Source organism: Schistocerca gregaria, chromosome 2, assembly GCF_023897955.1.
Source record: "Schistocerca gregaria isolate iqSchGreg1 chromosome 2, iqSchGreg1.2, whole genome shotgun sequence".
NCBI lineage: Eukaryota > Metazoa > Arthropoda > Insecta > Orthoptera > Acrididae > Schistocerca > Schistocerca gregaria.
The window spans coordinates 612,699,758-612,714,904 of NC_064921.1; the positions used below are offsets into that span (position 1 = coordinate 612,699,758).

The 15,147-nt window shown below is 40.2% G+C and overlaps 1 protein-coding gene across 1 annotated transcript in view; it reads right to left on the reverse strand.

The window, feature by feature from the left end:
• Window positions 1–2,126: 2,126 nt before the first annotated feature.
• Window positions 2,127–15,147, reverse strand: part of LOC126334591 (allatostatin-A receptor-like) — a 1,378,228-nt gene continuing 1,365,207 nt past the window's right edge. Inside the window, exon 3 of the mRNA XM_049996982.1 lies at window positions 2,127–2,549. Coding sequence (XP_049852939.1) covers window positions 2,463–2,549 — 87 coding nt within the window. The 3' untranslated portion in view covers window positions 2,127–2,462. The remainder of the gene's footprint in view (window positions 2,550–15,147) is intronic.

Below are 15,147 nucleotides of genomic sequence, written 5' to 3' on the forward strand. Positions count from 1 at the left end.
GACAGCTAAAGTTTTCTTCCAGACTACTGGATCAAGTAGCTAAATTACCTAGACGCCACCCACGAATAGCGTGTACTGACTCACAAGATTTTATCACAATCCACAAGTACTTTGAGTTAGTTTCAGTGTTAATAGAGTGACAAAAGAAATCTTTGCAGCCCAAGCCCAGTTATTTGTAAGTTCGATTTCATTTTACCTCTACAACGTCAAAGATTTCCATTTGCATGTTTCGTCCAAACAATCGCTGCTGTGTAAGACAGCATCAGTTAGTGTTTCTTAGATATTCCTGTACACACATTTGTAACAATAAAGTGATGTGTATCAAAATTCATTCGACTTTGCCTTAGCTATAATGTTTTCAAACATTTTGTGGACCTAGTGCTTAATGACTCAGTTTAAGACAGCTATGTTTATTTTTAGGTATTAAACGGTATGTTTATTTTTAAGACTTTTAAACGTTTTTTATTTTTATTTCTTATTTATTATTATCACTATCATTTTACAAAGAAAACATCTGGACGACACAAGCTATAATATCTGTTAACGTTATTAATTTTGTCGAATTTCCGTAAATGTATCGAGCATATATTGTGAAGAACTGTAGCATGTACGTGAAACGCCTTAAGGAGTATTTTTGAAATTGAAAATATGCTGAGAAAAATTATGAAACGTTTTATAAGATATGTAAAAGTAGTGGGAATGGTACTAATAAATATGTCCCACTATTTTCTTTGGCGTGTTTATTCGCCCAACAGTACACATGAACGAATTTTGTAGCTGGGAAAACTGAAATACACCACAGAAGCGGACGGAGTGTAACCTACACCACAAACTATGTTATGTGATGGATACCGATAACAATGTAAGAGTCTGGTCACAGATTCAATTACAAAAGACAGTTTATAAAATAGTGAAGGCATTTAAGTTCATAATCACATTGTTTGTGAACATTGTAATGTCCGTTTGGTGCTCTTCTGTTTTCGCAATCTGACAGCGGAGTGACAGTTCTGTTCAGCATAAATTACACAGGCTTTCTAAATCATCCTCATATACAGCACTCGATACTTGTAGTCTTCTTTCTTTTAAAATTTAACAACGTAATCTCTGAATACTGTAATGTAAGTTCTTCGTATCCGTGACAACATAACACTTCAACGCCAGATATCTTTGCACTTTCTCCCACTTGTTTCGCTAGATATCCTGTAATGGTTCTCGTTGTATATTTTCTCTATTAAACTGGACTCACCTAATCGAAGAAACTGGCTGTATCTGAAATGACTTCGGGAAACCCTCGAGGAACGTGAAACAGCAGGACCAGATGGACATCTGGACTGCGTTTCTACATGAATGGCGCTAGCGCCTTATCACTCATTACGCCACATCGCTCGATAACTCAACCGAGGCGCAACTAATGGTACTAGTCCATGTTGAGCTCTTCAGTATGTCTCGGGCAAGGCAGCGGGTTTCCTGCTTTCCAAACATACACATACACACACACACACACACACACACACACACACACACACACACACAAATTAGAGAACAAATGCTGTCTTACCTGGGGCATCGTTGCCCAGAATCACTTTGGCTACTGAAGGTATATGAGTTATACAGAAAAGATATCTCCAGAGAAATCAGTACTAAAACGGGTTGCAGCAAGCTCCAAACAGCAACAACTCACGTCGTTGTCAGCTCGCCTTACATTCAGTATTTGAGATAACATGACAGATATAAACTTTATGATCACTTTACTCTCTCTGTGTTTTATCCTGGTTACCTACAATTCGCAAGCGATATTACAATACAGTATACCTACTTTTAGTCCTCTCGATAAGCACAGACTGAGGTATCTGTTTCCACATAAATTAATTCATGTGACATTCGACCGTTACATTACTTTCAGTTTCTCTCATACTCGTATATATCTTCATTCAAAATCTCTCTGTGCTGCCAGTTTTGACTACGCAGGGACTTACCCCTTTACCGACATCTTAAATTCCAAAGATCAGCAATGGCATATCTTCTTACCTATGGTAGTTCAGCATTAAATTCTTTCTTAGTCCCAGTAAGTAGCTATTTACATTGGCTAAAGATTATTATAAAAAAACATAAACTCTTTTAATTCTCAGATTTCTTTTCGGTTATTTTCCTTTTATTTTCTTCTCTTTTTCAAAAAACTTATGAGATATTTATCATCTCGAAACAGTTCATGGCTCGAATAATCTCTCAGATGTTCACAGAAACAGACAAAATCGGCAGTGTGAAGTCGAAATTCTTTTTGTGTATGTGGGGGGAGGTGGGGGTAGAGAAAGGTTACACCTCACATTCTCACTAATCTTTCCTGTCAAGCAGCGCTCACGAAATATTTCCGTGTCTAATTGTCCCTCGCTTTGACTCGTGGCAATGTAATTGTCAGCTGAAGGGATTCATTAGTGGCCGTTATGTCCCATCATTTACTGGTTCTATCGATTATCGATATACCTGAAAATAACTGGAAGTCGCCACTCCACAATAGCCGAATGTCTCGTCGAGTATGCCTGGTGTCTTACCTGAAACAACAGAAAACAAAGATTTAGGAAAAGCTGCGCAGTAAAGGCTTCTAACAAAAGTATTTCATTTGCCAAGTACCAATGTACAGCGATAAGTGTGTATCATTTTTGTGACCGACTGTTGCACATCTATGTCAGCCTTTTATGAGTCTAAATTTATACTCTGGGTTCCTGTCGGGGCGTCTGTCGGGTGAAGGTCTCTATATCTATGCGAAACGTCGCTTGGGTCACAACGTCTGTTGAATTCGGAAGTGCCCTTCTTTGGGTATTTGAGTTGCGTTCTGTTGATTTGAATTTACACGTATCACACACATTAAAGCTGTATTTCGGTACAGGCCATGGAGAAAAAGAAGAAGAAAAAGACTCTCTTTCCAGGTCATCTCAATGTTGTACAGTCTGCCACTAGTTTCACCCAGAACTAAATATACAGCCCCTATATTTCGTATTCCACATTTTCTTATTCCGAAATGTATGTGTTAGATGATTTCAGTTCTGAGCCTCACATCATATTTGTCTTGTAACAATAGTCTGAATTTAGATCTGTTTGTTTGTATTTGTACCAAATTGTTATCCTATCACAGTACTCGTATGACTATAACCGTACATCTAAGATTATCAAGGACATGAAACCGCTACGTCTTTAATATAAGTGTGCATACTATAATTGTGTATCGGGTAGAGTAGCAGACCTGTAAGTTGCTTTCTGCACATCCGTAACTGCTTCTGAGTCATGTACAGACTGTGCTACATTTTGCAAGTTGAGAAGCAGTCAATATATTTTCTAATGTCTCTCTACGATCGCATGGCGGATGCTTTTTAAAAGGTTTTACAATCTAATCGTTACATTTTGTAGATAGTCCTGCGAGTATTGTTTCATTACAGGAATCAGATGTACAGTATATTATCGTAAGTACAATTTTTGTGTGACTTAGGGAAGAGTAACAGATTTCATTATATTGATTTTGATCATAAATGCTGCTTCTTATTATATTGCAAGTTCTTATATGGGTTACTTTTTATCATTGTTCTAGTTTGGTACGTTAACTCAACGTCATATGTCACACATCAGCACCGAAGTTATTCATCTTAACGGTTTTGACATTTCCTTTCTGTTACGAATCTCCCTTATCCCCTGGCACACAATATGCTCTTTAGTGACGCGCTCAGCGTGTGACAGATCTCAAATGCTACTGAGCAATATAAAAAAGTCAAGCTAAAATGGAAAACCAAGTATTTAATGGAGACATCCCATTACTTATATAATATGCAGCCCAAAGAAGTGCTATATAGTTTTGTACTCTCCCGAGACACGTTAATTAACGAGGCCGAATCAATATTGCAGAACGCATCTTTGATTACTTCCGCTGTGTTACTTCCTCTCTCTTCTTCGAAACAGCTGGGTCGATAGGACTTCACATTTCGTTCTGTTTTGAGAGGTTTCAGAGCTGCTGTAAGACCGACCACGAAAGCCACTACATGCCTCATTGAAAATCACGACTCTCTGTCGATACGTAGAATTTCTCTGTGTGATTGATTTTCACAGCTCCAGATCATTTAAGATATGTCTTCCTTTACTACGATTACGACAAAAAGGAACGAATATTAGGGTTTATCATCTCGTCGAGGCAGGTGTCTTTAGAAACGCAGCACAAGCCAGCATAGGACAAGAATTTGGACTGAAATCGTCGGTGTCCTTTCCAGAGAAACCTTCTTGGCATCTGCGTTAAGTGATTTAATGAAACCACGGAAATCCTAAATCTACAAGTCCAAAGAAACCTACATGTACAGGGAAGACATCACGTTTCACTTCAGTTTTGAACGACTCAATAAAACACAGTGATTTAAAATCGCGAATCTGTTTTGCATTTTGGCTATCTGGATTAACGATGTTCTTTACCAGTTACAGTTTAGCAGGACGACGCCTATATCCATACTTCTATTAAATTTACTATCAGAAGAAATTAAAGCAACGTTTCGTTACGGTATACACTACATCATAGATCGCTTATGTTTAACAATGCATCAGTCAGAATCGAAGTGGGTGCAAAGGAGATGCACAGAGAAATGTTCCATGCAGGCTAAGGAGTTTAAGAAAGATGTTCAGTGCAGACAAGTGAACATCTATTCCATAAACCACAACTACCTAAAACTGAAGGAAAAATAATGGTTTGTTGAAGAATTCACAATTCATTTCGGTATGAAACAGATTATGACATCACATTCTATCTTCAGTATAACACAATATATGTTTACAGTAATAAGAGCTTGTAACATTTATATTGATTAGAAGTAGGTTTATATTATGTAACAGTGTATGTGCAATTTATGAAGTGTAAATTCTGTGTTGTTTAAGCTCCTTGATCTATGGTAACAACATTAGAGTTTTGAAATGTACATATGAAAAAAAGCAAAAGAATAAGTTGAAGTGATAAGTTATTGTAATATGTATATGTTCGTGAAAAGGAAAATGTTTGCTAAAAGCTGGTTCATGCTTAGGGCAATTGTATTTGTAACATGTAAAAGCTGTAGGGAAGTCCCTCCGCAACGGAAGTGGCATGACGCGATGTAAAAGGTGGGTTTGGCGGCCGAACTGAACGGCTCCGTTGTTGAACGACAGGCAGTATGTGGCTGGCCTTAGCGTGCTACACTTCGACGGTGCTGAGAGAGGCAACTGGAAGCTTGCATTCAAGTGTTTAAAAGTGATTTTTTGTCTAAAGTGAAAGGAGTAGTAAAAGTCAAAGCTAAAACTACAAAAGAAGTTGGATATGCTTTTGCTGAATTATCCTCAGTTTATTATAAAATATAGTTTTGTAGGATTACAGTACAGGATTGTGGAAATATTTTTGGCTACAATAATTGCTTCACAGGTGATTAAAAGGCAAATATATAGAAATCTTTAATGAACAGATTTACAATAGTAATGTTAGAAGTGAAGTTATGCTCATTTTCAAAAATAGTGTGGTTTTGGATTCTATCATGAATCTTTTTTGAAGTTAATTAAACCCAGTGTTCTATTTTATTGGCTTGCAAAGTAATTTATGAACTACTCCAATTGAAGTGAATGATTAGATTTTTGAATTAGTATTTACTACGGTAATAATCAAAGAGTATTGACTAATGAAACAATACTAGTTTATGGGTCCCCATCATATTCTCCACTTATCAAGAAAAAATTGAACTATTACTGTTGTGAAGGAAATCTGATATTTGTAGAGGAGCTAAAACAGTGTATTTATGATATTATCGATCTTTATTTGTGTTTTTCATGTCAGTCAAGATTGAAGCCCCTCATGTCCAAATTTAGTTCTGCACTTCATGCAGTGACATTTCAGTATTTGATTAAATAATGCCGTCATTAGTATGAGCTTGGTGCAAATTTACTCCCCGTAATTTACTGATGTGTGTGTTATTGGTAACTGCTGCTACACACAGTACAAAGTGCACTGTGTCAATCTGTATCCTTTTTGCTATTGAGAAGGGAAATCTCAACAAAAATAACTTCAATAACCAATATTCAATTTTCTCACATATTTTTCTAAATTAATGTGCCCAATTTATTGGGCTGGCCACAGTTCATTTTTTTTCATTCATTTATAAATGTACCACTTTCAGTAACTCCCTAGGGTAAAGTCGGTAGGTTTTCCTGTTAATTTCACCAATTCAAAATTATAGTCCTATAACTATGTCCATCAGACACACGCGCAATCAATCCACGAAATCTCTCAGAGCGTAACATTAGCGTTTTTCACGGCACGTTAGTTATATACGTGCCTTTCCACTGACAGGACTAAAGGTTCAGTTATTAGGGAATAGCGGTAGTGTTATAAGCTCAAGAGGTGTTAAGTGGAATTAAGACTTTGAGAATCACCAAAGAAGAGATAATTGCTATTAATTTAGAGTGACAACGTTTGAACAAGATTTTTGGCCAACAGCAGCACAAAAGTCTGCTGAGAGAAATAAGGACAAAGAACCGTTCGTAATGAAACGAATGCTATACACAGTGCATGCCAAACAGCTCCGATTGCCAGGGGATACATGAATACCTTCGAGCGACAGGTCTCGTGATTGCAAGATGTGAAGCAAAATGTGAGCTTGGCAAACCATGAAAGCGATGGTTACATGTCGTTGTGGAGGAACTACGCAATATGTGCAACAAAATGCAATCGGTTGGGAAGATCTCCAGAACACCATAACCAGAGAGCGACTGTGAGGTCAGTACGTAATCTTGAAAGAGACAAGTTTATAGTTAAAATACGTTTTCTTTATACACTACCGATACAAAACTGAAGGTCAATTATGAAAGCATTACGCATGGTCCACCGCGGCATGAAAACATAGCTAATATACAAAGCATCAAGAAACGTGTCACGTACTCATTATCAGTAACTGCAGCAGTCCACTGATATGAAAGCTGCTAAATTCAGTGACAGCGGTTCGAATATCGTTTGAATACGTGGAAATAAATAAATAAATAAACTGTGCGATTTGAGCGAGATACACAGACTTCCACCGTTGTCAGCCTCTGCTGCGTGACGTCATTCGAATGTGGTCAGCGCACCGCTCTTCTGCCCGTTGCCGGCTTTCCAGACCTTGGAGCCGCTACTTCTATTTCAAGTAGTGATGAACTAGTATAATAAGGCTGAGTGCAGCTCGTTACAAGTGTCCCACGAAGTAAAACCTCCTGGCAGTGAGTCACGCTCACCACTCACCTAAAATGTCAGGCAAATAGTTCCAGTAGCCTTATACATTTCAGTACGAATGGAGACGGGATTTTATTACATACAAGAGCATAAGATTCACCAACGTGCCGGGTGCGAAGAATAGAGTACGGCGGTGTTTACCATGCGGAGGGAAATGCTTCACGGAATATCATCAGGTAGAACTTCCATTGGCCTTGTTATCAAATTCTCACATAATTGTGCATATATTGTGCCGAAAACGTCTAATAGCTTATTGTAACATGGAACATGACAAACACGTAAACACTCTGCTGACCACCTGGGTTCCTATTTTATGTGGTTCATACTGATAGGTGCGGTATGTTAGCCTCGGTAATGACATCATTTTCCGTTCTTTATCCAAAGTTGCTATTCTGTAAGCTTGAGATCTCTTATCTATCGGTCCTCCTGCTGATTTTCCGACAACTGTACCGAGCAGTGGTTAGGTTCCGGTATGGCCACTCATTCGGTTCAATGTGATTTGTTTACATCTAGAATTTGTTATTTTAGAATTATTAAGTGGTTTTAGTATCGGATGTAATGATTATGTTTTACTGAAGAATCACCAAGACGCATTCGAGTGGAAAGTTTGCTTATAATTGACTGTTTTCCTTTGTTAGAAATATGGTTTGTATTTTTGTTACTGTGAAAGATCAAAAAACATTTTCGGTCGTTATTCTCACATAATATGAATTAAGAGTTTAAAAATCATTAAATTTCAAGACGTTGGCTCTGCTTACTTATATTACATGAGTGTTAGCTGAAATTACTAGTGACTTGGTTTACTTTTTCCCGCACATGGTTTAGTTATTAACTATCGAAAGGCGTTAACAAGAGTTAAGTATCAATGGAAAGTAATTTTGTGAAGCCTGATAGTGAATACATTCCAAAACTTCAAACGTTTACAGCTAACGCCCAGATCATTTGGCAACGAAGTCAGCCTGTGTCTCTCTCAGCTAGAACACTTAGGAATAAAGTAACTCCAGTGTACAGGTTGTAGGGGCCAAGGGGTTCAGGTAATTGACTGCGGTGAGAATAGTCGCAGGTTTGGCTGGGTGAAATTTTTTTGTTCCTCTTAGTGTTTCTAACATAATCTGCGACTTAATTATTCGTGAACGTAAAGTATTTTTCTGCAATATTTGTTGTATTTACATATAAATCCTAGTAGTGAGTATCTTCGACTTTGACTCCCGTATGTTTAAGACATGAAATATGAAATTGCTACAGATGAAACTGCTGTGCATGAAACAACTGACAGTGACATTTTTTCTTGTCACGAATAATTCACCATATTTTTCAAAATACGCAGCGATTTCCTAGTGTGTGGTTAGACAGGAATCTAAGAGTACAGCCTAAAGTTCTGTAAATGAAAGTAGCAGCAATCATGTTTATACTCTTGCTTGTCAGAAGTATTTATCTGCGATCGAATCCTTAATAACAGTAGACAGAGATAAAAGATCCCCACCACAATATTTTTAGACTATAGCGCCGTTATGAAATATTTTGATTCATCAGATGCATATTATAAACTTCAACAATCTTCACTAGCTGCGCTCGCAATACGCTCCCATAACGGCGTTACTTAAATTATGTTTTTAAGGCCCAAATCGTTGATACTGCACACCATTCCTAACTCATATTCCGAAACATAAAATCCAAAACAAGATGCCGATGTGAATGAGAATAAAATGGCACAATAATCGTTACTATGTTTACATGGAAACACCTGGTCAGCGGAATTTCAGCAGTACTACATATTCTAAACACATTTTTCGGTAGTGCGAAGAATAGCGTGCCTCTGTCGGCTGCTAGCTGCGCGTGCACGTATCTGCTGGCTGCATTTGATTGGTTGGCGCTAGGAGAACTGACAGTGGCGCCTCAGTTCGCTAGAACGATGCAGTATCGCTTCCGAAATGCTTACAGAATAACGTGGGGGCTCTCCTTTGAAAACAAGGCAGCCCTGTGCGCTCACCTAACGATCCGATCGGCAGAGCTGCCGAAAGTTACAGAATAGGGCCCCTGCCAGAAGCACAGCGAGCAGTTAGCGTAGGAAACATGGCTTCCTGTACACGCCAGACTGTCCAGACAGGGGCCTATGTAACTTATTCAGTCACGATATAGAAGCAGTTCTGTCAAAATTTGTTATGAAGACTGTTGGCAGTGTCACGTGATTGTGTTTATTGAACTAAATATGGAAGCACCGCTAGAAATGCAGGTGGTTAAAGTAAACGCGTGTGGTAGCCATGCTTACAGGTGGAGCTGTTGTATTTGGCCACGAATGGCAACTATGCAACGTTTTCAACACGTTTCAAGTGTCTGCTGTAGCAACACAGAGTTCTGTGCAGCTGTGAGAGTATTAAGTAGCAGCTAGTTATTGGTGCTGATATAGCAGGTGCTTCGATAACTAGATTAGCCAAAATGTTAGATTTTAATAGGTACCATATCTAACATTTATACTGTACACAGGGAAAGCAGAAAAAAATTATCTGCAGACCATCATTGAAGATTACTTTGTCGAAGTATAAGAACTGCACGTCCCTCTCGCGAATCTGTCAGCACTAAAACAACACGAAAAAAATTCCGTAATCAAGGGACTACAGAGCGAGCGGGAATCCTAAGCTCAATCATGAGTAATGTAAATACGCGTAACAGGAAAACGTGTTACCCAAGGCGTAAAACTTGGACTGTGGAGCAATGAAAGAACGTCATTTGGTCGGATGAGTCTAATTTCACACTGATTCCAATTTCTGGTCGAGCTTACGTCCCAAGAGTGAAACATGGCAGGGGTTTGGTGACGATTTGGGCAGCCACATCGTGGTATTCCACGGGCCCTATGATTATCCTGCATGATCACAGTCCTGCCAATGGTTAAGTGACCACTTCCGCTGCTCGAGTCTATCCCATCTTACGATGTTTGTTCCTCACTGGTGATGCTGTGTGCCAATCTGAAAGCACCGCTGTTCACACAGCTCACATCGTCCTGGTCTGGTTTTGTGATCACGAGGATGAGTTGTTGGATCTGCCCTGGCCACCACAATCACCAGATCTCAACATCATCGAGGCACTGTGGTCTACTTAGGAGAGAAGGATGCGTGATGGCTTTCTGAACTCGCAACCATTTTGCCATAAGCTTTTTCCTTGAAAACCAAACAGAAACTCTAGTTACCCATTCCTAGACGAATGGAAGCTGTTTTGAATACCAACTGGTTTGTTACGTCGTATTTGGCACGATAATGTGATGTGCTTTTGTTGTTTCTATATTTTTGTCCACGCCCCTGTACCTTAATAAAAGTGTTGCGGATCTCATTAATGTCAACATGAAACTGGAGCACAAGGTGATCGACATTATTTTACGCGTGAGTCAATTTCGGTGTAGAAATTCCAGTCCAGGAATGCACTGCAGGAAGGGCACAGCTTCCATATCCACAAAGCTACTGATGTGACGGTGGGTGCTGAGAGTAAACGTCGTCCCCTACTACCTTATGAAGCGTTCTTCTGGATGTTGCGATAACCTCTCCCATAGCATCTCACGTCTCCTACCTGTGGTAACGAAACCGTGGCAACTGTAGGTGTCTTTTGCCCTGTGACACAAAAGTCTCTTATGATGCAATGGGTATATCTATTCCTTAGTGAAACAGACACCACGAACTACGGGTGCAGGAAATGGTACACTTGTAACAATGTTTCAACAAAATGCCAACATTGGAGGTGGAACTCTGCAGCAACGTTTCCATCTTTAGAGCTGACGTCACATTTTGCTATCCAATGCCAAGTTCATTTTATTTTATTATATTATATTCAAGTATGAATTACAGCTATGATAGCTTTTACGTTCCGTGTTGGTTGACCATACCATCTCGTTGCAAAACCTTTGTCCCCGTGTCCACACAGAGTGGCCTATCTTAGTGTAGATGGCTTGCCTTGTAGCTGCTGTTAAGCACAAAGTTTGTACTTTACATTGCAGGTGGCTGTAGTGAACGCTAGAGCATCGTAGTGTTTCGTTTGTGTTATGCAAGCGAAAGAGAAAGGCAGCGTCATTGCGGACAGAACTATAGCTCGGGAAAGGACAAGGATGGCGATTAGCAGTGATGTTTTCAGAGGAATTGTCAAAGTCGTTTTGAGGAAATTTATTTTACATTGTTACTGAGAATATGTAGGCTACAATCTAGGTCACTATAGCATTCGCGAACTAATCTCAGTGTTAAATTATGAGCGAAGTGATAAAATTTTGAAAAGAAAGGCAATGATAAAATTTGCTGCAAATAAGAGAGCCTAAACCCACCACTGTAATCGCTTTGCAATCTGTTATGTGTGACGATATAAGAAGTTAGTACACTCCATAAACAAATTTAACCATTTATTCTGATGCTCAGATACAATTTATTAGCAGCACCTATTTTAGTAAATATAGCTAAGTGGTTTACACAGTTTCGTGCAACAACACTTTAATTGTGAATCACTTGGTTGGGCTACTGCGCGTACATAGGAATGATCACTTTCCAACAAACCAAGATTCTCCACCAGACACAAAGCCTGGTCTCCTGGAAAGCTACAGGCGCAAGACGACAGATCTGTCACTCGCCCCGAGGGATCTCCTACGTATATAGCTGTTTAACATAACCCAAATTAAATGCCTAAATGTGAATTTCACCCCCGCTGCCCAAAAATCCGAGTCCAGAGCCTTAAGCGCCGGGCCACTTCGCTTGGAGCGCTTTTGTTAATGAGTTTAAAGTGAAGGTAAGAAGAGAGTGGCTCTATTTTCTACAGAATAGACCAAAGCGTTCAACATGCTTCATGTATCATTTAACTCCTACATCACTTTCGTGGGCTTTGTCACGGATGTCTATGTGGCTGTAAAGCCATTGCAGCGAATGAGGCAATATTTACTCATCTGATCCAGTTGGCTAATTGCCCTTCATCCCACTCGGCAAATGTACCACGTATACCCCGCGGTCCAGGACGAACAGGAAGACACTTCACATCTTATAGCGGCAAGGGAAGCAGATGTGTTTCTTACGGGTACCAGTTCACGTGGGACGCTATGAAACAACATAAAAAGAATAAGGAAGGAAGATTAGAGTTTAACATCCCGTGGAAGTCGAGGTCATTAGAGACTGATCACAAGCTCGGACTACATCAAGGACGGGGAAGGAAATCGGTCGCGCCCTTTTAAAGGAACCATCGCTGCAGTCTCCTGTAACGATTTAGTAAATAACGGAAAACGTAAAATCTGGACAGTCGGACACGGATTTGAACCGTCGTCCTCTCGAATGCACGTCGAGTATGCTAACCACTGCGCCACGTCACTAGGTGAAACAACATAGCTAAAGTGACAGGAAAGCATGTTTACAATGAAAGCAACTTACTGTCATATGCTATCCCTTCAATGCTATTACCTCGACGTCGAGGTGAAAAGTCATCCGTCATCGGGAGAATGGGTGCTTAAAGGTATGAAATTACTTTGTCTAACAAACCTAATCTTCCATGATGGAAAACCTTGCAGTTACAAAAGTGAAAAGAACTCGTTTTAAAGCGACAAGAAGCAGAACAGCGATTTCTGTGGGAGAAGAACAGCAGCGAGCGATGTTCATAGTGTATCTATTTTTAAGGAGCATAGACTTTTATACTTCGTGAAGAGGACAGCAGCTCTATGGACTCAAGCTCAAATAATGCGATAGGTTGATTTAATGTGTGTTAGGCTGTCTCGCATACCTACTTTTCGCGAGTATTAAACTAGCCACGTTCATCAATAGATTTACAGTTTTAGGAATTTCCGTAATAGGTTCAGAGTAAGACTCAATATTTTAATTAAACTAAATTCTTTATTGTAATTCAGATTCAGTTGCTTTTTATTATGCTGGTGACTAATTTCGAACAGCTAGGTTAATTTTCTAGCTAGGCCTATTAAAGCTGCACTAACAGTGCGCAGATAGGCGCCAATCCGTTGACACATTTGTAATACACCTATTTTTTTCTGAACGCAAGTTGGTTTTATTCAGGATTTCAATACACTACAGTATTCCCCGCTTTTTCGGCTACAAAAGTCTATTTTTCAACATTTAGGAGGCTATCTCCCAGTAGGGAGGGCCTGTATGCCTGCATTGTACCCCTCTGCTGGTCGATGTGGTGGCGAACGTGTTGCTGCATCAGTAAATCAATAACTTCCACGATGAGCCTCGTAACGCGGAAGAAATTCAGCACAGACGGTCCTTCGTTGCTCTGTTAGGTGGCGAGGAAACCAGTGTGCACACAGCTTTGAGTATACCAGTGGGTGGACGTGGGTATCAGTACTGCCATCTGAGACGTCCATTTGTGTACCGAGGTGTTTGTGATCCGTCAACTGTCCGCACCTTCCAACACTGCAGGAATCAGCTGTGTGCGGCCGGCCGGTACGCGCGACTTTATTACGATGACGACAGGCACCTCGCCCAACGACTCATCGCGCTTTTGTTTACTATCAGATTCCCATAGATGTTCTGCAAGGACCTGTGAATATCTGCGTTGCTCCGATTTCCCGCCAAAGAAAACTCAATGGCCACTCCCTTCTTGGAATGAATCTCCTTCACAGACGCCATTGTCAAGGCTATGTATAGCGCCCCCACTTATCGCAACTTCATCAAACTGTAAGGACTGAAGTGGGAATATTCAACGATGTCCCGTAACTAGTTCCGCACTTTTTCAACCGAAATTGGCCGAGAGAAAAAAAAAGCCCTTCGTACATAATCACATGGAATGTCAGACCAAGTTCACATTGTAGACATATTCATGAAGTGCAGTTGAACTAGACTGATAACATCTATATTATGACAGGTGCATCATCATGCTAATACAAACGATTATCACCTCCAAACTTCACAATGCTGCAAAACCTGTTCGTATTCGTCCGCATTTAGCACTTTCTCAGCTGTAATAGGGGGACCACAACCGAACCACGAAAATCACTTAAATCGAATTGCCGTTCGCTGACCAACGGCATCGTTCCTTACACCAACTCAATCATCGCTTAAGGCTGACTACACAAACGTGTGGGTCATGGGGAACTATTGGACCATTGCACCCTGTTCTTTTTAACTCCTTACGTACAGTCACTGGGCTGCTGAGCTACTGTAGCACTTTCGAACTCACGAGCAAATAAATGTCGTGTGACTTGCGCGTCGATGGGGATCAAACGATTATGATCAGGACAACACAAGTCCCTGACCGGAGAAAATTTCCGACCCAGACGGGAATCGAACTCGGTCCCTTAGCATTGACATTCTGTCGCGCTAACCACTCGACTGCAGGGGGCGCACAACTCACGAGTAATACTAATTTAAATTTCATCGTCAATCGTAACATTTATCAGGTAGCGCACTCCTTCATAGTATATCAACAGTCTGCATTTACGCAACGAGCAGAGGCATTTTACATACTCTTAGTACAGGGATGCCACATAGTGTTAGCATGTAGAATGTTTCGGTTCGTGATGTTAATGCTGACTATTGATATAGCATGAACGAGTGCGATGTCCGGCAAATTTTATTTGCAGATTTGTGGTAAGTTACTGTCAGACCAAACTGCTGAGGTCATCGGTCCCTGGGCTTACACACTACTTAACCTAACTTAAACTAACTTACGCTAAGGACAACATTCGCATTAATGCCCGAGAGAGGACTGGAACCTCCGACGTGGGGAGCAAATTTTATGACTGAGAACGTGATTTATATCGCTATGCGACAACAGTGACGAATTCGTAACTTTTATTATACGACGCCATCTTATATCGGCTAGTATGTTTCTGTATATGCTTTTGTGAACCTGATGGTGGGCCGTGGACCGAAACCGGTTGTTCAATAAAGACATATTAGCAGCAGGCCTTGGCGCTAAATTGTTCCTATCTC